Consider the following 23,479-nt stretch of genomic DNA (forward strand, 5'->3'; position numbering starts at 1 on the left):
CCAAAGGGCATGCATGTGGAAGGTTCTTAACCAAGTGGGAGCTCTTACCCAACAAATAGAGTATTTTAACTAAATGGATGTGGCAGATAAGAGAATGTGATCCTGTTCAGGAGTGTGATCTCTAAATGGGTATCATGGTCATGGTGTTCCTTATGTGTTGGAGTGAGGGGCAGGGGAATGGGCAGTAATAAACTACATTGAAAGATACCCTTGATTAACAGCTTCTGTAAATTCCTATTGACTTGGTAACATTTGTATTTTGTGGGTATATGGCATTTAGTGGAACTTTTTGCCCTTTTGTGTTTCAGTGATAGACGTTTGCTACAACCTGCTCAGGTATGTGACATTCTCAAGGGAGTTATACTGGTCATCTGCTACTTCATGATGCACTATGTTGACTACTCTATGATGTATCATCTGATAAGGGGACAGTCTGTCATAAAGCTCTACATCATCTATAACATGCTTGAGGTAAGAATGTTGGCATCAGAATATCAAGCATGCTTTTATCAGACTATCTACAATATTGTTGTGTTACAGTATTTGTGCTTAGCATATGTCAAATATTGTATTCTCACAAATGTGCACACACCCATGATGAGAAGCCTAGATGCAGTGAAACGGGCAAGTTAGTGAAAAATAAGTTTTGTAGATACTGTTTCATATTGCCTAATTCCTGGAGCTTATTAATAATTTAGTTGAATGAAAATTGAGAACTGGAAATGGAAGAAGAAAAGTTTTAAATTGAAATGCAAGAAATTGAATGAATGAGGTTTTGAACTAATTGAGAAAAGTAGAAACTATTGATTTGGAATAGTGATAAGATCCTGAGAGAGAGCAGAGAAGGAAAATGGTAGAAGACGTGGAACTGGGTTTTTAATTTTTCATTATGGAAGTATAGCTTTCATTGTATGCAAGGACACGTGTTACTGCTTAACCTGTCTCAGTCCTGGCTAGCAGACAAAAGCCTGAGTACATAAAAAATCCATTGAATGAATATAGTGAAACAAGAAAAGTAAATTCTGGTTTGGGAGGTAAGATAAAGAAATTCTGGGGGAAAAAAAATGTTTCTGTTTTATTAATGTAAAGCATGAGATTTTTAATTGCACTTCTATGAGCAACGATTCACAAAGTAAATAATGTTTTCATAGCTACAATCTTATCTCCATCCTGCAAATATAGGACATATTAGGAATACGACCTCTTAAAAGGACTCAATCAGAGCTTTGTACACAACTCTACTAGGATTCTGGGATCTCTGAATAACATATTAATCCTTGTTTGGACATCTGTTGTACCTTTGTTTGAAGACTGCTAAAATGGGGCTACACTTTGTGCAAAATCCAAATAGTTTGTCTGGACATTTGTTCTTTCCTCATAAAATATGACGATATTGCATAAGGAACACACTTCATTATCCTAAGCAAAATAAATATCATACAAGCCACCTCAGTAGTTTATTCATAGGGTTTTGTTTCCTTTGATTTTAGATTTGCTGAAAAACATGTACAAATATTAAATTGGCACTGAGTTACTATGTGGATTTTAGTTTTGTTGGGAAATATTCATCCATATATAGTTCCATAATCTGTCAGAGATTATCACTTACTAAATAAATCCATGTGCTCAAAATAGTAATTTCTCTATTTCAAGACTATTTCAAGTCACTTCTCTTAAAGCTGAGAAAGTACAGCACTATGTGCTTACCATGTAATTTGAAGAGAGACTGCAGTGTTTGCTGTGAATTCGAAGCCATGTGCCATTCTGTTTTGAATGAAGAGTTGCGTTTCTTTGCTATGTTTGGCAGAACCAAAAGTGTGTCTCAACTAAGAACTGCTGCCTGAGTTTCTTTTTTTTTTTTTTTTTCTAAAGGAACGGAGAAAGTTTGTTACCACCCATAGTTATTAGAAAAATTACAATAGACTTTGAAGTTGGAAATGGTATTTAATTTCCATGGTCTCTCATGAAACTCAACATGGCAAACAGAGGGCGTGTTTTTTAAGGGGCTTTTTTACCATGGTAGGTCGCAGCCACAGTATTGGCAGAAAATGTCATGGGATCCATCTGAAAGACTTGGTTGATAGCCAGCTTTCAACAGTTTGAATATTGGCTTGCTTAGACTACTTTGAATTTTGTTAATAGTCTTTGCTACTAAAGCAAGCAATGCTTTTTAAGGAACTATAAAATAATCTTTTTTTTAAGTAATAAACTTTACGTTTTCACAGTAGGAATATCTTTTTAATTTAGTTAAATCACTGAGCAACAGAGATGTTTACAATGTCCTAATGTTTTCGGCTGTTGACAAGTCCAGGGTATATTGTCCTGGACAGATATGAGGAATGCAAAATCTTCAAATTATGTGCTGAATGCTCCAGATAGACAGCCTAAGGGGAGCATTCAGCACATTTGGCTTAAATGACACTTTTCTTTTTTAGATTCAGACCCACCGGCTCCTGCTCCTTGTGAAGCCCCAGTGTGCGTTACGCTGGTGACAGCACTCACCATGGAATTCTGCTGGAGCCTGGAGCCGGCATGTAGGGTTTAGGTAAGTCACATATGGAAAAGCAAGCAACAATATTGTGTGGTGGGTTTTAATGTTTTCTATCCTGTCAGCTAAGAAACAAGGACTATTTAAATAAAAAGGAAAGCAAAGCCACCATTTTCTCTATTAAAACCCTCACAATATTGTGAACAAAAACTTACCGAACTCCAAGCATTCTATAGTCGGTGTTACTGCACCAGGTGTAATTACTCAATGGGTCATCACAATGAGCAGGAACCAAATAATGCAGACCAACTTAACTGACAAAATTTAAAAGCCGAAAACAATACCACTGTAAATATCTCTCAAACTGATGGGCTTTTGAACTTCAGATTTGTGATAATTCATCAGCTCATGGTTTTGCTCATTTTATTTCATAGGTGATGCTTAAAGAGTAGCATATAATACGGTTTACTTGAGACATCCGGTCAAAATTTGTTTTAATTCAGTGTTCATGTTTTAGAAAACTTCAATAAATATTGGCTTGAATAAGTTAAAGTATATGACTTCTCTCCCTTCAATATCTTTACATTTAGAACTCTTAATTAACGAGGTCAGGAAATGATCACAAATCTAGGTTTACTTATGTTGTCCTGAGAACTTATTTTCTAGTCAATAGGTATGGTTCAATATTTGCAGGTACATTGTGCACCTAGTTCTATACTGCTACATGTTGTTTTTACATGTCCAAAATTGTTGTCTTACAGAAAGACAGTAAGAGGAAATATCAGTTGTCTTTATTAAGTAGAGATAATCAGTTTTTCATATTTAACTCTTTCTGTTTGGTTGAGTTAGTAAGCAATGAAAGATATCTCTTTTTTTTTTTTTTTTTAGCCAGACATGTGCCTTGTGATACTGAATTTAATTTTTGAAGTGCTATTTTTGTTGTCCTGTGTAGCTTAGTTTTTAAATTACTGAACTGTAGTGTATAGGCAGAAAAAATGTCTTTCCTTGTAATGATCTTCAGTTTTACATGCTTGCTGATGAAGTGTTGAGAACTGGTGGAACTCCATGTGACCTTTCTTGCTGTGGTATTGAATTACAAGCTCAGATTGCTGTCTATTTTTTTCCTACCTTATAATTACTGCTAGGGTTTTTTCCTACTTGTGCATATATTCTTTGGGTTACACTGCAGATGTTTGTAGTTTTTTCAAACTAATTTTCCCTTTTTGGCAGAATTTCTAGTCCCTCTTGATGACTTGCTTTTGTGTTATAGTACTTTTAATTTTGAATTCTGCTTTATGCAGAGACATGTATTGAGTATATGCTTCATTCCAAGATGTAAGGAAACAGTACAGCCAAATCTAATTTCAGTCCTTTTTGTACCTGCAAGCTGATGTTGTTCCCTAGCACACATTTGAAATTTACTTTTATTTTTTTTGTCCCTTATTAAACCCAGAGGGATGGGAAAAAACATTTAGGATAGTTTGATGCAGCATACATATTGCTTTATCAAAGGCTGAAATTTGAACTGTACATGGATGTCTTCCCAGGAAGCATCTAAGATAACACTACATGGTTATATATTGTAAATACTGTTGAAAAGGGGACAGTAAATTTGAGAGGGAAGTAAGCTGCTGAGTATATGAAAGAAACAATATCACTGTGAAACCCACAGTGGAAACGGAATGAACAAGGGATGGAAAGTGATAATTATGTGAAACTTTTTTTAGGTTGAGCTGTACTTACAGTGGCATATTCAAGTGTCAGAGAGAAAAATATTGCTTTAAGGCAGTAAAAAGTTCTTCTTGTTTAGGTGGCTGATCGTCTGTTTTCTTCATTTGGACAAGATATTTTGGATGCTCTTTATTGGACAGCTACAGAACCTAAGGAAAGAAAAAGAGCGCACATAGGTGTGATTCCTCACTTCTTCATGGCAGTGCTGTATGTCTGTATCCTTTTTCTTCAACAAATTGCAAAAGTTTCTAAATTAAATTACACAGTAATTGCTCTGCATTATTTTATTTTAATATATTTGAAAAATTGATGGTATTCCTAAATCAGTGTTCCTTTACTTTCAAAGGAAGATTGCCAGTACTACAGGTTTCTAAAATGAATGAGCAAAACCTTTAAAGCTGCTTTAAAAAAAAAAAAGCCCTTCATAATGGTATACCACTGCAGTAGTAGAGAGCTTTTTTTAATACCTAATGTGTAGTAAAATGAAAAACAGAAATTGGATAGTTCATGGAAGCTTTGTTTTCTGATTTGTATTTGAGTATTTTGGGTCACAGGGTTTGAAGACAGTGGGATTTTGTTATTTAGTGGAACACTACAAATGCCTAGCTTGAAAACATTTTCTTGAAATGAGGGGATACATTCGTGCATATTCAGGATGCAAATGAGTTTAGTGAGAAGTAGCCTTACAGTGAACTGATGAAAATGATCTGTAAAGAGAGACGTAGTCAGATAGATGTGGTGATGAATTTTAAATTCTTGTACTTTCCTCTGTGTTGTGTGAAATCTTTAGACTAATTCTGAATCTTTCTTTATCTCAGTTTTTTTTCCTTCAGGTTGTATGGCTGTTTCTCCTGACTAATGTCATTGGGCTCTTTAGAACAAGAAAAATTAACAGAATTATTACATGCTGCAAAACACTGTGGGTACATTACATAGGTTTAATTACTGTCTTGCTGTAAATCTAATTGACAGGGAGATAGAAAGTTTTTTGTTAAATTTTGGAAGTAAAATAGGAAATTTGAGTTTTGGTGCTGTTCAGTACTGTTGTGCAGAAAAATTATTTCCAAATATGCTTCCTTAACCCTGCTGTCTAGTCCTGCATGCTATTCTTATAATGGTTCAAGCAACAACCCTTAATGTGGCCTTCAACTCCCACAATAAATCACTGCTTACCATCATGATGTCCAATAATGTAAGTATGTAGCTTTATTTTATAGCTACCCTCATTTTTTTCAGCATCCTTCATGTTTGTCTATTTGCATATTATTTGAGTGTCTAATTTGTTTATGTCAATTTTTAACAATAAAAACTAACTAACTGTTGTTTAAAATTGCAGTTCGTTGAAATAAAAGGAAGTGTTTTCAAGAAGTTTGAGAAGAACAATCTTTTTCAAATGTCAAATAGTGGTATGTATAGCTGTGCTAATCAGGAGAAAATGTGAGAGGCTGATTTTTTTGTTTGTTTGTTTATTCATTTATTTAATATTATTGTTAAAACAGCTTTACCTTGGTGAATTCGAGTGTTCTGACTTGAATTCCTCATCTCCCCTATTACTGTTTGGTTCAGTGGGACAAAACTGGGATTTCACTTCCCAGAACGCTGTTTCTCCTTAAATGGCTAGTTTTTATTTGAGGTGCTAAAACAAACTGTTGGCTGTGTGCTAAAGGTATTATTAAATACGACTTTCAGATTTCAGTTATGGTATTCAAAATATCTGTGCTTTGAAGTCTCTGAAGTCTCTGAAGTCTTCTCTGTTTTCAAAAAGTTGACTTTGTTGTGTGCTGTGTTGACAGTGATCTCAGAATGCACGTTGTTTGGCAGTTGTGAGGATGGATCTTGAAATACTTTCCCCCCCCTCTAAAGAACGTAACGATGAAGTAGCTGGCTTATGAAGGAAATACCAGAGATGACTGTAACTTTTGACATGCTAGGAAGACAATAGTACAGGGTACTTAGAAACATGTTACGCTTCTGGCACTTCTTAACTGTGTTGCTACTCAGTATGAAGTTTGGGAACTCTTATTCAGTGTTTCTCATGAAGAAAAGCTGTTACAGGTATCCTTTGATGGAGGTTCTTTCTAACACCAATATCAGCCTTCTGAAATACTTGTTGAAATCTTGGTTTCAAAACGAATAGGAGAGATTGGACTTCAAGGTTGTACTAGAGATTCTTTGTAATATTTTCTAATCTTTGAACATGATGGTTTCTGTTATTTTGTGCACATTTTTGGTCAGAGCTATTTATAGAGATAAGCAAACAAAATAGAATATATTTTTTCATTCCAGCTCCTAGTTGTTTAAACCAGAGAACTCAAATGCTCAATAGGTTAATAAAAATAACGTAGCTACTTAATTAAAAACACAGGATTCAGATTTTTTTATCAAGAGTTAAACTTTCAGCAGGCTTGCTTCAGGTTTTGAATTCTGGCTATTGATGTGATTTTTCTCTAATTCATCTGCAAACTGCAATGATATTACATGCAAATGTTGATTGGCAATTGTTTTGTGATGCTTTGGATGAAAGACTATTTACATAAAATCTTAAATATATCACATAACAGAAAAATTAGCACTAAATTTTAATCTACCTCATAGAAGTTCTTAAAACCCCCCAAAAATAATCTTCCCACCCAGGCTGATGAGTTGTTTATTCTGTGCTAACAGTATGTATTTTTGGTTCCAAGATTTAAATACTTACATTTTTTTAAATTAAATGTATTTAACTTTACCATGAGAATATCTAAAAATGATGTTTACTAAAATATTGACAGAAAACATAGATGAGTTTTCTTAAATTTTCTCTCATTAATCACAATACAGAAAATAGTTACAACTATGCACCTACCTCTCCTACTGAAAGGTGAGGCCTCTTTCTTGATTTAAATGTTGAAGTAAATGAGGGACTGCTATTAGAAATGGCTTGTAATTTCCTCCATAAAAAGCACCTGCAATAGTATGCTAGAAGAAATGTATATCAATATTTTATTGCTAGACATTATTATTGAAGACCCATAATAGCAATATCAGGTCTCCCTTTATCACTTGGTGGAAAAAGTGATGCCATTCATTGTACCATATGGGGATGGAAGCAGGTGAGTACATACATAGCAGAGTGCACAAAACAAGCTAATTTATTCCCTTCAAACAGATAACTTTTCCTGGAATCACTTCTCAGTGTGGTTATAAATAGCAGTGTTTTTCTTCACATAGATAAATAACGTAGACAGGTTTTTAGGAGAGATTTTCACCTCTTTTGAACTTGAACAGATTTACTGCATCACAGCTTCAGTTAGGATGGATCAGTATTGCTTCAGTTCATGTATTCTGATAACTTTGTTATCCTTTAAATGCTTTATATCCTGCAGCTGAAATGGTAGTGCATCTGGGGTTGGCATGCTATGCCAATGCTATATCCTACCCCTGGAAGTGAGGCTAGTCTGGTCCTGTGGACTGAGCTTCCAGTTAGCCTTTGGAGTGCCTTCTGCGTCCTAGAACATATGCTTAAACTGCATGCTTGGACTGAATGAAGCTGCTAAAATAAAGCACTAAATACAGGTTGCCCGATGTATTTCCCACCTTTCTCTCAGTTTTTTCCAGCTGTTTTCTCAGGTCTGTAGTCTCTGCTGTAGGACAATGGCAACAGTAGTTGATGAAGCTTAGGCAGACTGAATGGATGCCCCCTTGACCCACCTTTTCTGGGGCTCTGCTCAAAATATTACTGTTGTTTCAAACATATGGTTTAAATTCAGTGAAAAGGCACTGATTAGTACAGAGAAGCTAAATGTACTAATTCTTGGGGAGGGGGGATAAGGTCAGTCTCATAGAGGCATCTGAGGAACTTGTCACGAATAGGTGAAACTCCCTTCTTATTTAGCATGTTAATCAAAAGAAAAATATGAACTAGCAGAAAAGTAAGATATCAGTGATCTCAAGAGTAGACATTGTGATCGAGAGAAATTGCTACAAATAGAATTAAAAAGCAAATAATCTTATGAATAGAAGCGTGAAAACAGAAATGAACTGTTTCAGTTGTACTTCCTAAGACACGTCCTATATCATGCGTTGAAATACCTCGCAGAGCTCTGCATGGTATTAAAGACACTATGTAGTAAGACACCAGGATATGAAGTGCCACCAAGCTACCAGTTTAGATCTGGAAATTGTGAAATCATTTTGACTTGGCATAGTGCTCAGCACTGGCTTGTGGATAGCAAGATGATGTGTGGCTGTATTCTTTTTCCCGGTATTTCCAGTTCTGGGCTTTGTGTCAGCAGAGTCAGTGATCCTTCTCACCTTCGTATGGGCATTTAAAATTCTGCTGTAACAGCTAATTCATTAAAACTTCAGGACTAAAAGAACTGAGAGTCATCTACATAAAAACTAATTGAACAGAGCATGAGATATACATTGGTTACAGTTGTCTAACAAAACCAAACCTGTTATCTTTTAGGTGCAGGAGGTCAGCAAAGATCTTGGGGTTTGTATAGCAGCTTGAGATTGTAGCTGCAGAATCTGATTTCAACCATATCGGCTCCTGCAGCTTTGATTTGTTAGCCACAGCAAAACTACTTTCACATTGTCAACCTGACTTTCACTAGGAAATTTGTATACACCCAGGCAATCTAAACACTGGCCATTGAAAGAGACTCCTATACAGAAGACAAAAAACCTTAGATTTGTTGTAGCAGGAAGAAATGTTTCCCTAAACTTAAATAATATATTCTCTTTTTGAAATAGAAATCTGTAAGCAGGGTTCAGGATTAGTGAATGAGGAGACCAGAATTATAAAGAGAAGCTCTTTCATCACTGTTGAAAGCACAGCATGCTGCCTTCCTTTATGCTTTTAAATGTCTTACTTTAATTTCAAGCTGTGCTCTAAACTAAATTTTTCACAAAACACAATTGTACGTCATCTGAAGAAGTACATTAGGTGCAGTGCCTTATGTTATTTGCTTCAGTTGGCTGTTTGGCCAGATTATTCCTTGTTTTTTAAATCTCTCAAAAATTTAACATTTATTCTGAAGCTTTAGGAACTTCCATTTTTTTCTTTGTAATTTCTTACTCTTTTTTAATTTTCTTAATTCTGTTCTTTCTGCTTTGTTCCTGATTTATCAGTCTCTTTGATCAAAATATTGAACGGCCTTTATTTTTACCTTTGGTCTCTGGAATTCAAACTGCTTTCTCATGTGGCTTTAGTTTTTTTTAATACCATTATTCTGATCCAGTTGTTCATTTTAAGGATGAGGGATTTGGGGGCAGGAGTACATGTAAGATAGATCGGTGCCTCCTTGATGATTCCTTGTTCAGTCTTTGATCCTTTCTTGTGCTCTGGTCACTTGTTAAGAGGTAGTTGTCACTAGAGCTACTTCAGATTTGCTGAGATGTAAACCAAGAGATCTTGTTTCACTTCTTACACACTATGATTTATAACCAGCTTTTTATCTAAACATATAAACAGTGGGATTAATGTGATCAAAATTATATTTTCCTTCCTGATTAAGGATTCCTGCATGATGTGTCAGGGAATCTGGAAGGAAATAACTAGGTGTTCTATAGACTATTTTCTACCCAGGTGAGTAGAATCTGGATCTCTGTCCCTGGGCTCTCACTGCCCTTCTTGTTAGTTACCACTGCAAAGTACCTAAGTTCTTCAGAGTTCAGGTCCTTCCTTAATGAGTTCAGTAATCAATTATTTGGAATGTTGGCTAATTAATTACACTAGTCCATACTAGATGCAGTGCTGTCCTAGGAATATCCTTTATTTCCAATCACATCCATTTCTGTAGTCTTTTACATGTTTTTTAAAAGTGATGATGCCCTCTGACACATCAGCAATTAAACTTCAGGTCTCTGTTGCTATCAGTCCTTTAAACTGAATGTCTGCATTTTCCAGAAGGATTTATAGAAGAACAGAATGTGTTCTTAATACGGGCATAGAATTCCATTTGAATTGGAATGGCAGGGTTGATGTAAGTGGGGCTAAAGTATTTAAAATCTGATTTGGCTATGTGCAGTCACAGAACCAATAGGAAAAAAGTCCATCTTGCTTTTTTCCCCTTTTGCATTTATGGCAGTATGCACGTTACTGGCTTTGAAATAAATGTTTGCCACCTCTATTCATATGACAACCCTAATAGGCACACATGACTTATCTTCATGGAAAAAGGTATATTGTGATAAGATTTTGACACATGACCACTAAATTTTGATGTACTAAGTTTTGGAATGTCTGATTCTTCCTTTCTCTTTTCAATATACTGAAATACATATTTTAAAGGAAACTGGAAACATTTAATCATAAGTAGTCATTTGCACCACCAGTGGGTGAATGGAAGCACAAGCAAACTCAGCGTCATCTTTCGAAATAGTCTAAAGAGTGTGTATATGGGAATATATAGTATGATGTGTGGCCAGGCTTCAGGGCCAGCCCTATTAAGAGCAGAGCTTAAGCATGGTATTAGACTGCAGTCTGTGCATGGTGCGTGCTGACAAGAGACCAGTCAGCGGGGTAAGGATATCTGAATTAGTGGTGGATGTCAGTTCCTCAACTCTTAGGAGCATAAACAGTGAGAAGGTAAACTTCTTAATGGTGTGCTTGTGGAGGTAGCTGAAGACCGTTTAAAATGTCCTCAGCCTGTTGTTTTGGCTGTCATTTAACCCTTTCTTATAATGGAAAGGGTTATTAAAGCTATACTGTATTCTAACTGAAAAAGAGTTTGTGATATGCTTGTCACCAACGCTTTGTGCGATATGTTCAAAACTGAGTTGAAATGGCTCATATCAATGTTATTAAGGATTGTCACGATGGAGAATGAAGAAGAGAGATCCCCTTTTCTTTCCGCTTTACTCTTTGTCATGCTAAAGCAGAATAGAGACGTTTCCTTTTGCCAGTACCTGCGCTCTCTATAACTTTCACACTAACACTGGTGGCTTGTCACTGTTTCCCCAGATTCACAAATATAGTAATTTACTTTCCCTTTGTTCTTCTTGAAGAGCATGATGTCCGTAAGTGTGAATTTGGGGATGCAGCCGCACTTGTTCGATAGTTCTCCACATTATCTACGAAGTGGCAATACATGGTATAGGAAACTCCCCTCACCTGTTTAAAAAAAATTAATGTACATATACAACATCAAATAAGTTCATAATAAATTATGAAACATTATTTATACCTATTTTGTATTCTGAAATTTTAATTGGGATTTAGGACTGATGACTGTTGGTTGTTTGGATATCCTGAAGCCTTTTTTGTCCTTGTCCATGAGGGTGAGAAATGAAATGAATTTCTGAATCATTTGGGTTTACTGTTGAAGGTGCTGTAAAATGCCCTTTCTCCCTTGCTTGCATCTCTGACAATCAGTTGATGAGAGGGATGAGGATGAAGAAGAGCAGCCGCACTCATTCCTCGCACTCCGAGCAGCCTTGAACAGTTGTGGCAGCAGAGATAACAGGTTAGAAGGAAGGCCAGTGAGAACAGGAAAAATAAGCAGAGGGGAAAAAAAGGTGTCAGCCTGTCATCCAGTCTCAGAAATTAGTGGGGGAAAAATGTTTATTATTACAGCATAAGAGGAAATTGAAGGCCAAAGATGTCCCTTCTCGATTTAATTCTGTCAGCTGGTAAGCTAACATATACTGAGCAAGTAATAAATGTCTGAAGGATTGCCTTGAGACATGCTTTAATGTTTAGGCCTGAATTAAGGTCCTTACTTCCCACTTGAGAATTTCCAGCTGTACAGGCCTCCCTGGGATCCGAAGCACTAAAGATGGGATCTCAGTGTTGTGTTACGCATTGCTGATCAATGATGTGTCATGGCAGTGTGGAAGTACGCAATGTGGGAAATATAAGGTGAAACCTTTTTGAGATTTTGGGCAAAAGTCTGAAAACTCAGTGATTACTTTCAAGTCGCTAATGGGTGTGATGGAGAATATAGATCAAGGAATGCTAGACTGCATATTAATCCATTGGTGACAGTGCCAAGTGATATAACTACATTAATCAGAAAATAATGTCTTCTGGTAATTTGGGCAGTATTTGGTGGATTCAGAAGCATAGAAGAACATACTTGACTTGTTGGGAGTATTATTGGCAGGAAACTAAGAAGTTAGGGTTAGGACTTCACCTATGTCCTGTTTTTTCTGGTATTTAAATTTATTTTACTGAAGGATTTCCTTGTTTCTTCCCACATACATATGCCACTTGTTCTGTTTTGGAAACTTGTGTTTGCTCTGACCCTTCCCCAGCCCACACTGAGAGATGAGTTCATATACCCCAAAATGTGCCTTTTTACATATGTGCATGCAATCTCATTCTTCCCTAATTCTCTGTGCTTTTCATTCCCCTCTCTTGGAGGAGTTGTTCTTTTCTTTCTGTTCACTTTCTTCGGGCTTGCCAGTATTTTGAAACTTCTTTTTTAAAATAAGAGATATTGTTATACCAGAATATAGCAGCTGCAGCCATGAACATTGTTGTTGGTCTGTAGTCAGAGATGATGGAAGCTGTTGACACAAAGTCAAAGTCAAATATTTCTTTGGCCAGCTTGATCCTTGTGTGTTCTTCTGAACATTTCTATTTCTTGCATCCTAAAACCAGAAGGTAGAACCCTACAGAATATTTGAGGTGCTTAAGGAAATTAACCCTTTGGATTTGGAGATGACTTGCCCACAAAGAAATTATTGTCTTGGTTATTAACAGGTGTAACAATATCTTCAAAGATTTTCATAATAGTCCTGTCTTCTAAAAAGACTTCTTCAGACTTGCTTATTTGTGGTGACAGTATGTTTTAGGTTTTACCCCATTTTTCAATAATACAATTTCAGGGAGGGTTTTTAATATGTTAAGAAAAATGTGAGGCTTCCTGAAGCAAGCTGTATGGGTCACTTCTGGCGATAAGGCACCAAAGTAGAAAAAAAGACCCTGCCTAGTCTGGGGGGGCAAGTCATAGGACTCTGTTTCAAGTTGGACTGCTTTTGTGTTATAGTTCTTATGGTTTTGATAGCTGAGTATCCTGCTGTTCCCTTTTAAGGTGGCAATGTGAAAGACTGGTAGGAACCTTCTAAATAAAGTGTAATAGTTGTCTTGAAACGTTTGTTTGTTTGTTTGTTTCCCCTACTACTAAACCCACTATATAGCAATTTGGATATCCGTGATCTGTAGAAAATGAAATTTGCCTTGCTAATAATTTGGAATGACAGACAGGTATATTGTCTCCATTTTTGCACCAGGAGGTGCTGGTTCTTTTTGAATCCCACAAGAAATGCACAAACTTTATCAAGAAAGATGACTGTTTTATTAACATATTAGAAAAGGTGAAGTTCCTCCTGATGCTGGGAACCCCGAGTTGATGCAGCATCAGATGGACCTCCAGTCAGGCCACAGCATACTGCAGAGATACTGTCCATGGTGAGGTTCCCAGCATCCCCTCCCCTCAAATGCAATCCAATAATTTGTGGAAAAGATTGTCTAATCCCAAACTTAATAAATGATAGAACCTCAGAATGAGTAAATATCTATGTGTGCAAATAAATGTTTCTTTGGAGTTGACAGCTTTTTTTTTTTAATTAGATATAAAGGAGAGGTTCACCAATTACGTGCTGCTACTGATTGTATGTCTAAGAAATATGGAACAGTTTTCATGGAATCCAGGTGAGTAAACTAGTAAAAAAATTACATACAAAATGATAAATTCCCTTGCTATCAACAACTGTGTCTCTTGCTTCTTTCCTCAATCTGAAAGATAAGAGTAACCAGGACATTTAAGTGAGGAATCTTAATTTGTCAAATACCTTAGCTTCTCATTTTTCTGTTTCTGGCTTTCTTGTAAGAGTGACTCTATCCTTACTGCTAGAAGTATATGGTGTTATGCTACAAACATGCATAGTTATGTTTCAAGTATTGTCTTGAATGATTTCTTCCCAGCCCTTCCCTTTCCTTGGAGTACATTGAGGATGAAGGATCCCCTAGAGAATTTTATTTTGTGAGGCTAGTGAGATTGAAATTTGGTAGAAGATTATGTAAAAATTTCCATTCATCATTTAATATTGATTATACTTAGTATTTTAATACCATATTGATTAAATATTGAGTAAAACTTGGATTTGATTTTATTTTATTAAAACTTTGTTTTAATAATTTTGAGACCCAATCCATGTGGTGTATTTTGCTTGAATGTTACCAGTCTACCTAAATTTTACCTTAAGCATTAAAACTGCAGGTGGTCTGTCTATTCCTCATACATACTGAACATCTACTGTCTAGTACATGCACAGGTGGTCTTCCTAGTAGAAATAAAGCTTTTGTGGCGGGTTGGCCCTGGCTGGATGCCAGGTGCCCACCAAAGCCACTCTATCACTCCCCTCCTCAGCTGGACAGGGGAGAGAAAATGTAACGAAAGGCTCGTGGGTGGAGATAAGGACAGGGAGAGATCATTCACCAATTACTGCCACAGGCAAAACAGACTCGACTTGGGGAAATTAGTTTAATTTATTACCAATCAAATCTGAGTAAGGTAATGAGAAAACACCTTCCCCCCACCCCTCCCTTCTTCCTTAACTTCACTCCTGATTTCTCTACCTTCTTCCCCCCAGCAGTGCAGGGGGACGGGGAATGGGGGTTGCGGTCAGTTCCTCACACGCTGTCTCTGGTGCTCCTTCCTCCTCAGGGGCAGGACTCCTCACACTCTGCCCCTGCTCCAGCGTGGGGTCTCTCCCACAGGAGACAGTTCTCCATGAACTTCTCCAACGTGAGTCCTTCCCATGGGCTGCAGTTCTTGCTGAACTGCTCCAGCGTGGGTCCCTTCTATGGGGTGCAGTCCTTCAGGAACAGACTGCTCCAGCGCGGGTCCCCCACGGGGTCACCAGTCCTGCCAGCAAACCTGCTCCAGCCTGGGCTCCTCTCTCCATGGGGCCACAGGTCCTGCTGGGAGCCTGCTCCAGCGCGGGCTTCCCGCAGGGTCACAGCCTCCTTTGGGCATCCACCTGCTCCGGCCTGGGGTCCTCCATGGGCTGCAGGTGGATCTCTGCTCCAGCGTTAACCTCCATGGGCTGCAGGGGGACAGCCTGCCTCACCATGGGCTTCACCAGGGGCTGCAGGGGAATCTCTGCTCCGGTGCCTGGAGCACCTCCTCCCCCTCCTTCTTCACTGACCTTGCTGTCTGCAGGGTTGTGCCTCTCACACACTCCTCTCTCCGGCTGCAATTGCTGTTGTGCAGGGTTTCCCCCCCACCCCTCCATCTTAAATATGTTATCCCAGAGGCACTACCACCGTCGCTGATGGGCTTGGCCATGGCCAGCAGCAGGTCCGTCTTGGAGCCGGCTGGCATTGGCTCTGTTGGACACAGGGGAAGCTTCTAGCAGCTTTGCACAGAAGCCACCCCTGTAGCCCCCCGCCACCAAAAACTTGCCATGCAAACCCAATACAGCTTTACAAAGTAAAGGCTTTAGAACCTGATCTTAATTGTGGTGTGATTGTATAGTACTGGCAAGTTTCTAGAACAGCAATGGAATAAGTGAGAACTTGCACACTACATGCTGAGTGGCGATGTAAAGTTACAGACTCTTCAGATTCTTGAGGTTTTTTCTCTATTGAGCAAAAGTGTTATAATTTTTGTGTTGTATACTGGCATCAAATGAAATGGCCTAACTTGTTTCTTCCCAACCTTCAGATCATCTTTGGGTGTTATTCCCAGATGTTTGCATGGTGGTTGCTTCAGAAATTGCGGTGGATATTGTGAAACATGCCTTTATAACAAAATTCAATGACATCACAGCAGATGTAGGTATCCTGTTTGGAATGCTGAGTGCTATTTTAAGTTGTAGGTTATTTTGCTAATATTTTTTTTAAGTATTATAATTAATTGCAGTGCAGAAAATGTAAAAATTGTTATTTTTCATATATAGGATATCATTTGGGAAAGCTTGGTAATTTCCTGGTACAATATACTTCTGAGGATCTTTATAATGTGGAACAAACACCTCTGCTTCTAAATTAGTAGTTCCAGATCCATAAATTATTGGAAGTGTTGTATAACAGTTCACATAATAACTACAATTCACATAACTGGCGGATCATTTTGTGAAGTGATTGCTAGTTAAATCAACAGAAGGTTACTTGTTCTACAGTCTAGACAGAGCTTGTATCTTTTCCTAACAGAATGGATTGTAGGTTAAAATTCAAGCTTTAGGAAAAACAGATATTGTGAGGCTGCTGAATCTCTGTTCTTGCATGTGTGTTAAAGGTGGAATCTGAAATCAGAGATATATTTTTCCACTGTCCCTGGAGCACTAATATGAAGTAGGTTATGTTAGTTTCCCACTCCTGAAATTTCTTAGGCCATATGCATTATGCAGTTCTTTTAAAGTAGTAGATGAGGTTACTTTTTGTGTGTTGTGGCATGATACGTTGGCCATTTGCCTTGCACGTTGTGTGAATTGAAATGCACTTGATAAATTTGTGAAGAGATGAGTGACTGTTTTTTCACTATTAAAGCTGCTTTTCAGGAAATGAGATCAGAACTTGGAAGTGCTGTCTTTTTCAGCATCTCTAAAGTAACTGCATTGTGTGGTGTAGAAACAAGTTTAATAGATGTACTTAATAAGCCCCCTTATGCCAGAGGCATTTATGCATGCCCTACTTTCATATAGAGAGTGTGGAAAAGAGCAATAATGAAGTCATGATAGCAAAAAATGTTGCATGCTTCAGTGTACTGAAACAGCTGGAGGATGGGGGTAGTGACTGACAATTTTGCAAGGTTTATTTAACAAACTTTCTATTTTTTGTATGAAGTTCTAAAGATTTATGGTTGCTAAGTCAGACTTTTTCAGAAGTTTTGAACACCTGCAATACAAGTTGCCCTGCCACTTGATCCTTAAAATAGATGCTTTTCTGTCTTAATATGCAGAACTGTTTTAAAGAGGGAAAAAAGCTTCATTAATCTTCTGAAACAATTTGCTTTTTTCATGGGATCACTTGCTTAGTATATAAGTAAGCTCTCTCATTTGTTTAATTTTATCCCAGTGCTACCTTTCATGTAGCTTAAAACAAATTATGAACTGTGAGGAAAAAAGTAAACGTGATTTCTCTTTGTGTTTCTGATGATCCTCAAATTCAGTAAATGCTTTATAAAGTCTCATTCGGTTCCTAAAACATAGCATAGTGTTGTTTGTTGTGTATACATACACAAGTTACTTTATCACAGAAATATAGGCTCGTCTGTTGAAGGGTGCAATTAGATCTCAGAAAAACTGGCTTTCACTCCTTCAGCCTGTGCATAAGTGTTTATAATATTTTTACAGAAATATTTTATGAATGTCTCTGTTGCTTCTATAAAGTGTGATAACAAATTAATCACACATCCAATGTGCTGGATTTTTTCCAGGTCTACAGTGAATACAGAGCCAGTCTTGCATTTGACCTTGTTAGCAGTCGACAGAAAAATGTAAGCCTGAAAATAAAGGCATTTTCTTCTGTTAAGTAACATAATTGTTACAGGGGGGATATTGGAACAAATACTTAAAGAAATACAGAGCTGTTACACTTGTACAGAACTGAAATTCTACTCTGCTTTTTTTTAATAAAAGATAACAGGAATATTTCCTTCTTATTTATGGTCTTATTTTTATCCAGTTGCTCAGGTCACTTAGGGCTTTATGTAATACATTGTTGAGAAGTCTCTTCCAAATATACTTTTAGTCAGGGGATGGTTGTAACAACTTTGACATTTTTGAGATCTGTTGGAAGTAAGTAAGCTTAACAAGGTGTTCTTTAGTTTTAAATTACTGTTCTTTTTGCTTTAACTGTGTTGAATCAAAATACAGTGTTCATTGGGAATTTATATTATTTTTTCACAGACAGCATGCACAGATGTATAGGGATGTTTGTACCATGCACGTTACTGTTGTGGCATGGGTATTTACAGAACACACAGACTGCTGTGTTTTTCATTAGTGCTGTTTTTTGGAAGACTATTTATGGCACACCTTTCCTGGTGTCTCTTAAGTATTAGTGAGTGCTCTGGATGAGTGCTCTAACTATTAACTTTATTATAATAATTTATGTAGTTTTCTTGGGCATGTGTACTAGCTATTGCTAGGAGTGCAGTAGTTATACCTCATAAAGAAGTTAGACACTTTCAATTACAAATAATTAATGATTAATAATTTGTTAATTAAAGGGTTTATTAGTTCTGAAAACTCCATTACTTTTCCTGAGGATCCTCTGCGGAAAATGAGGTAGCATCGCATAGGCACTAACTTTGGCATGACATTCAATACTGCATGGAAGCTGTCATGCAAAGTAGTCGTGTTTTGACAGTTCAAATGTAAACATATTTTCAAAATTATCTTAACACAGTTATGCTGAGGCTAATTATAGATGTTTGTAGAATGATTTAAAATTGCTAGTGTGGTGGATAATTGTTCTTTTATCCCTGTTATGGGTTTTTCTGTACAGTATTTGAGGATAAAAGTCAAATTAATACAAAAAGGTCTCTAAGCTAGTAATAATGTACAGATGAAATATCATAGCGTGTTTGGATTCGGTGTCCTAATTGCTCTCGATTTTAGAGATTTGTATTATACTCCAGTTGGTCTTGATTTAGAGCACTGAAGCTAATGTTACTGGTCATGGTAGTATTACATTTTTGTCTGAGAGTACAGCTATCTGCATTTGAATTTCAAAATGTGAATAGGTGCACTTTATACCAGTATAGTGTTTGGTAGCAGAGATTGATTCTTATCTAGAGGGTGTGCCAAGCTAAAATAAGCTGATTCCTTTGCATAAATAGTTCATTATTCTTCCTCTTTTTTTCCTAGGCATATACAGATTATAGTGATTCAGTTTCCAGAAGAATGGGTTTCATTCCTCTTCCACTGGCTGTTTTAGTAAGTTGCATCTTTCCTATCAGTTCTATGTCAATAAGATCTCACTTTGAGAATATATGCCTGTGAGACAGCTAGCTCATTTTGATGTTTTGAGGATGAAATGATCACCTTAAGTAACTGAAATGATACTGCAAGGTTGAGTTAGCATTCAGTATAACCTCTATCACATCCTAATTATGACTTCACGAATGTGTTACTGTTTATCAGCCTGTCATAGAAAATTGAATATATATTAATTTTACAGAATTTATAAGCACTTTAATTTTAGCAGTGGAATTAAACTACATTTGTGCTTATTAAACGTTTATTCATTTTGGCAATTATCCTGTTCATTCATTTGGAATAGTCAAAGCAGCTGGTTGCCAGAAGGTTAGCAGCAGTGTACTAGTTTTTTTAGATTTTTTTCATAGGAGTCCTTGTGGTTGTCCCTGTAATGGTATGCTTAATGACTAAGTCTTCTTTTATATGAAGCACTGAGCTTCTGAGCTGTTACAGAATACATGATTCTGAAATAGTTGACCGTGTTACATGGACATGCTGCTATAAAATGAATCACTTCATTATTGGAATTGTGTCCACGTGCTGTCTGTTCTGAATAAACTATTGCAGAATGTTTTCTGTAAATAGCTGCTCTGACTTTCCCCATACACACATGTAGACAAGCAATAGTTACCGTAATACTGGGAATGTGTCCTTGCTTTGCCAGCAAAGATGCTGATTCATAATTTTCCTGGAAAAATATCAATATGAATTAACTTTTAAATGTAATGTTGTCCCACGGAGATGGGGAAAAATACTATTGACAGGCTTTGCCTAGTTTTTTATCCAGGATTTAAGAGAAAAGAAAAGGGGAAAAAAAAAAACGAAAACAACCCCAAAAAAACAAAACAACTATGATCATAATCATGATTTCTTTTATAACTAAGTAAAGTACATCCAGTGAGAATTTGATTGAAATGCTTTTTTCAGGTTGTGTTCTGATATGATATCCTGGATACTAATAGGTTTAAAACAAACTGAAGTGCTTTGCTAACTTGGAACCCTAACTGTGAAACACGGAAGTAAAACTGAGATTTCAGGATCATTTGGTGCTGAAACTTGGGATACATATGGCTAGTCCACAAAGCAATTTTGTATTCAAAATGTTAGCATAGTGCGAAATACTGATTCTGTCTTACTGCATCAGCATCTCTTGACATTTTCCTTCAAAACTGTTAACTCAGCTTCCAGCCGTTGACTTTTGGGGAGGGTTTTTTCACTTGTAATTTTACTCAGAAGTCAGTGGTGAAGGAAACATTATCAGACTGTAATTTTGGCAAAATTGCAACTAGGTGCTAGTATAATAAGTATTCAAACTAAGATCTTGACTAGTTAGCACTACCAAGGGGAACATTAGAGTAGATTTCTATTAATGTAAATGTTTCTACTTTTATCTTGAATTTACCAAATAAGAAATGTCTGTTAAAATATTCTATTAATAATTGTGTGCTATATGTTTTAACTGTTTAACTTTTATCCTTAAAACAGCTCATCAGAGTCGTAACAAGCTCAATAAAAGTACAAGGAGTCTTAGCTTATGTTTGTGTTGTGCTGTTCTACTGTGGGTAAGTAAATGCACACAATTGAAAAGTATTTACCATTGTTTAATCAGATATGTGAAAAAAGCTTCTGTCAATACTTCTAGGTATACAAGTGAACACAGTTTATGTTCAGTAGAACATAAATGTAAAACACTTATGCTCATAAACTGAGAGTGCAGACTGGTCCCTAAGTACTGTAACTGCATTGGGGGATTATAGCCCTCAATAAGTAACTTCAGTAATGAAAATAACTAATGGAAAAATGAATGAAAGAATTTATGACAGACAAGCACCTTACCTCTGCATAAAAGGGGAAATTGAATTCTAAGGAGTGAAGCTTTCTGTGAAAAGAACTGAAGATTCAATATGCCAACAAAAATAAGCAGTTTAAGTGCTCTGAGCAGATCATGAATTCTTCTCTCTGGTAGTTACACGCGAGGTTTCTTTGTGTTAGCAAACTGCTATGTGGAAAAAAAGTAAATGCAAGGCTCGCCTTTCTGGGAAGGGTGGGGTCAGTAAGTAATCTTAGTTAAGGAATATAATGTCCTATGGCAATTTGTTTTCCAAAACTGATGATTTGCAAATATCCCTTTACTGCCAAGTCAGTTTATACTTGTGTTATCCTCAACTTCTCACCAATCGATACGTACTTCCGACATGGGTTTAGTTGTACTGTAAATCCAATCTGGTTTGCCTGTCTTGAGGCACTTGCTGTAGACTATATGGCAATGACCAGTTTCTAGGAAAGCTACATACTGAGCTGTGCCAGTGTTTGTGGTCTCTCAGTACTGACTGATGTTGGAGTCCTCCTAAAATTGATCATAAAGAATGAAGTGATTCAAATTGCCGCAGCACAGAGAACCTGCCTCCAGTATTGTGGGAATACCTCTTCCAATGCCCTACCAAGTTGTGTTTGTAACTGAAGGCAGCAAGACTTGGGAAGTAAAAGACTTCTAGGTCTGGGGCGGTGGTTCAGCAGGTACGCTGGAAGAGGGGTGGCTGCTGTTTTACAATACCTTATAAAAAGAATGGGATTACTACACTTTTTTTTTTATGAACAGGTAGACTCTTACCTCTAATCTGACCTCGATCTGCAAAGAAAGTAGGACTTGGTCTGATGTGTCTAGTCCATATCATGTAGAGACACATCTCTCTAGTGTCTGATAACTAGGACTTTGAGATACTGCATATAGGCCAAATGTTAAAATGTTAGCCATATTCCTCTGCACCATACTTTGATTTCTTCCTCAGTGTACCACCTGCTGTGCCCATGTTCTCCCTAAAGCCAGTTCTATATAATTGAAAGCACTAGCCCCTGATCATCACATTCAAGCTGTGGTATACCAAGCTCAGCACCTTCATTCTGCTCAGTGGTTTTTCCTTTTTCCCGGTGTATGTAATATTTCCCTACATCCAGCATTCCACTGCTGCAGCCCAGTGCTGGATTTTTTTCCCTGTGTCTGTGGCTTGGAGGATGGAGGGCAGGAAGAAGTAATGAGATTAACGTGAAGGATTAAATGCTGCTCTTTGAAGGCATAGGTCACAAGAGTAAATACATTTTGGTTTATTTTGTCCTTATTGAAGAGCGAGAACACATTTTTACTTTTGCCGTGATCTCAGATTTGGAGCTAACTCACCTCTTGCACCTTTCAAGTAACTGTGTTCTGAACATTAATTTTCAGCTTTTCATCAGGTTACTATAGCATAGATACGTGAGAAACAATGTGATAAAATCTGAAACAGTTAACTGGGAAAAGGACTGAGACTGTGATGTGGAGGACATTGTTTTGTATTGATATTTAACAACTGTAATACTGTAAGTTGTACTATTAAAGACTCTTGCCTAGCATACGAAGCCTGAGTTTTCATTTTCTAGGATTTTGAACAACTGCAAATTTACATTGTTGTTAGATATTTGAGCCTGGGGTAGACTGGCAGAAAAGAATAAAGGAGAATTGCTAGAAACTCTTGTGTAATTTTCCATGAGAAACTGGAACTGATACAGTAAAGTGTTGATTTATGGCCTTTTCAACTTCTGATCTCATTAAATCAGAGTCAAATCATGCTGTAAACACCTACTCTCTCAGAACAAAAGCATGTTACATAAAAAGTGTAGGAAAACACCTCTAAAACTTATTAAAAAAGGAGGAGAGCTTCTCAGCTCTCAGAAACAAAATCTGGCCTGATAACCTAATAAAATTGTAGAGAATGATGGCTTTCAACTTGTATAAAATGATACCTTCTTTGTGGTTGCTTGGATACTAAAATGTCAGTTTCTTCTGAATACTGAAAGTGGTCTGCTCTGCTCATTCTGCCATTTCTCTCAATTTCTTCTACAAGTAAATGTATGGCATAAAATTCCCTTAAAAGTGCAGTGTGCTTTGTTTTTCTGTGTGGCGAGTTCTGATTACATTAATGCAGTGAGAGATAGTGAAGCTGCTGCTGAAGTGTGCTTGGGTCGCTTTGTGGTTAAGCAGTTAGACCCACTGCATGGATCTGTGAATGTTCATTTCAAGACTTCTTTTTAGTCTGTTAGTGATGTACATAATAAACAGTTTTTCAGAGAGTGGAGAATGAATTTAGAGTCTGCATTTGGTTCACTTTTGTTACATAGGTTGATGTGCGTAGAGCGTATTTATATTCGTCCTGCAGAGAACAGATCACTGCTTCCTTGTTCTGTAGTGAGCCTTTACCTGCTTCACCTCTGCATTCACCTCTGGAGTGGACATTGGTCTGCATGTTGTGTAATACTAGTAATGGAACTTAGATTTTACAAAGCTCATTTGAGCTGTAAATCTAAAAG

At 37.0% G+C, this 23,479-nt stretch overlaps 1 protein-coding gene across 1 annotated transcript in view; it reads left to right on the forward strand.

Annotated features, from left to right (window-relative positions):
* Window positions 1-23,479, forward strand: part of TAPT1 (transmembrane anterior posterior transformation 1) — a 50,702-nt gene that overhangs the window by 22,312 nt on the left and 4,911 nt on the right. Inside the window, exons 4-12 of the mRNA XM_082315982.1 lie at window positions 309-471; window positions 4,299-4,434; window positions 5,314-5,411; window positions 5,556-5,625; window positions 13,782-13,862; window positions 15,880-15,989; window positions 17,593-17,652; window positions 19,028-19,096; window positions 20,624-20,700. Coding sequence (XP_082172108.1) covers window positions 309-471; window positions 4,299-4,434; window positions 5,314-5,411; window positions 5,556-5,625; window positions 13,782-13,862; window positions 15,880-15,989; window positions 17,593-17,652; window positions 19,028-19,096; window positions 20,624-20,700 — 864 coding nt within the window. The remainder of the gene's footprint in view (window positions 1-308; window positions 472-4,298; window positions 4,435-5,313; window positions 5,412-5,555; window positions 5,626-13,781; window positions 13,863-15,879; window positions 15,990-17,592; window positions 17,653-19,027; window positions 19,097-20,623; window positions 20,701-23,479) is intronic.

The sequence above is a fragment of the Platalea leucorodia genome (genome assembly GCF_965183815.1).
Source record: "Platalea leucorodia genome assembly, chromosome: 6".
NCBI lineage: Eukaryota > Metazoa > Chordata > Aves > Pelecaniformes > Threskiornithidae > Platalea > Platalea leucorodia.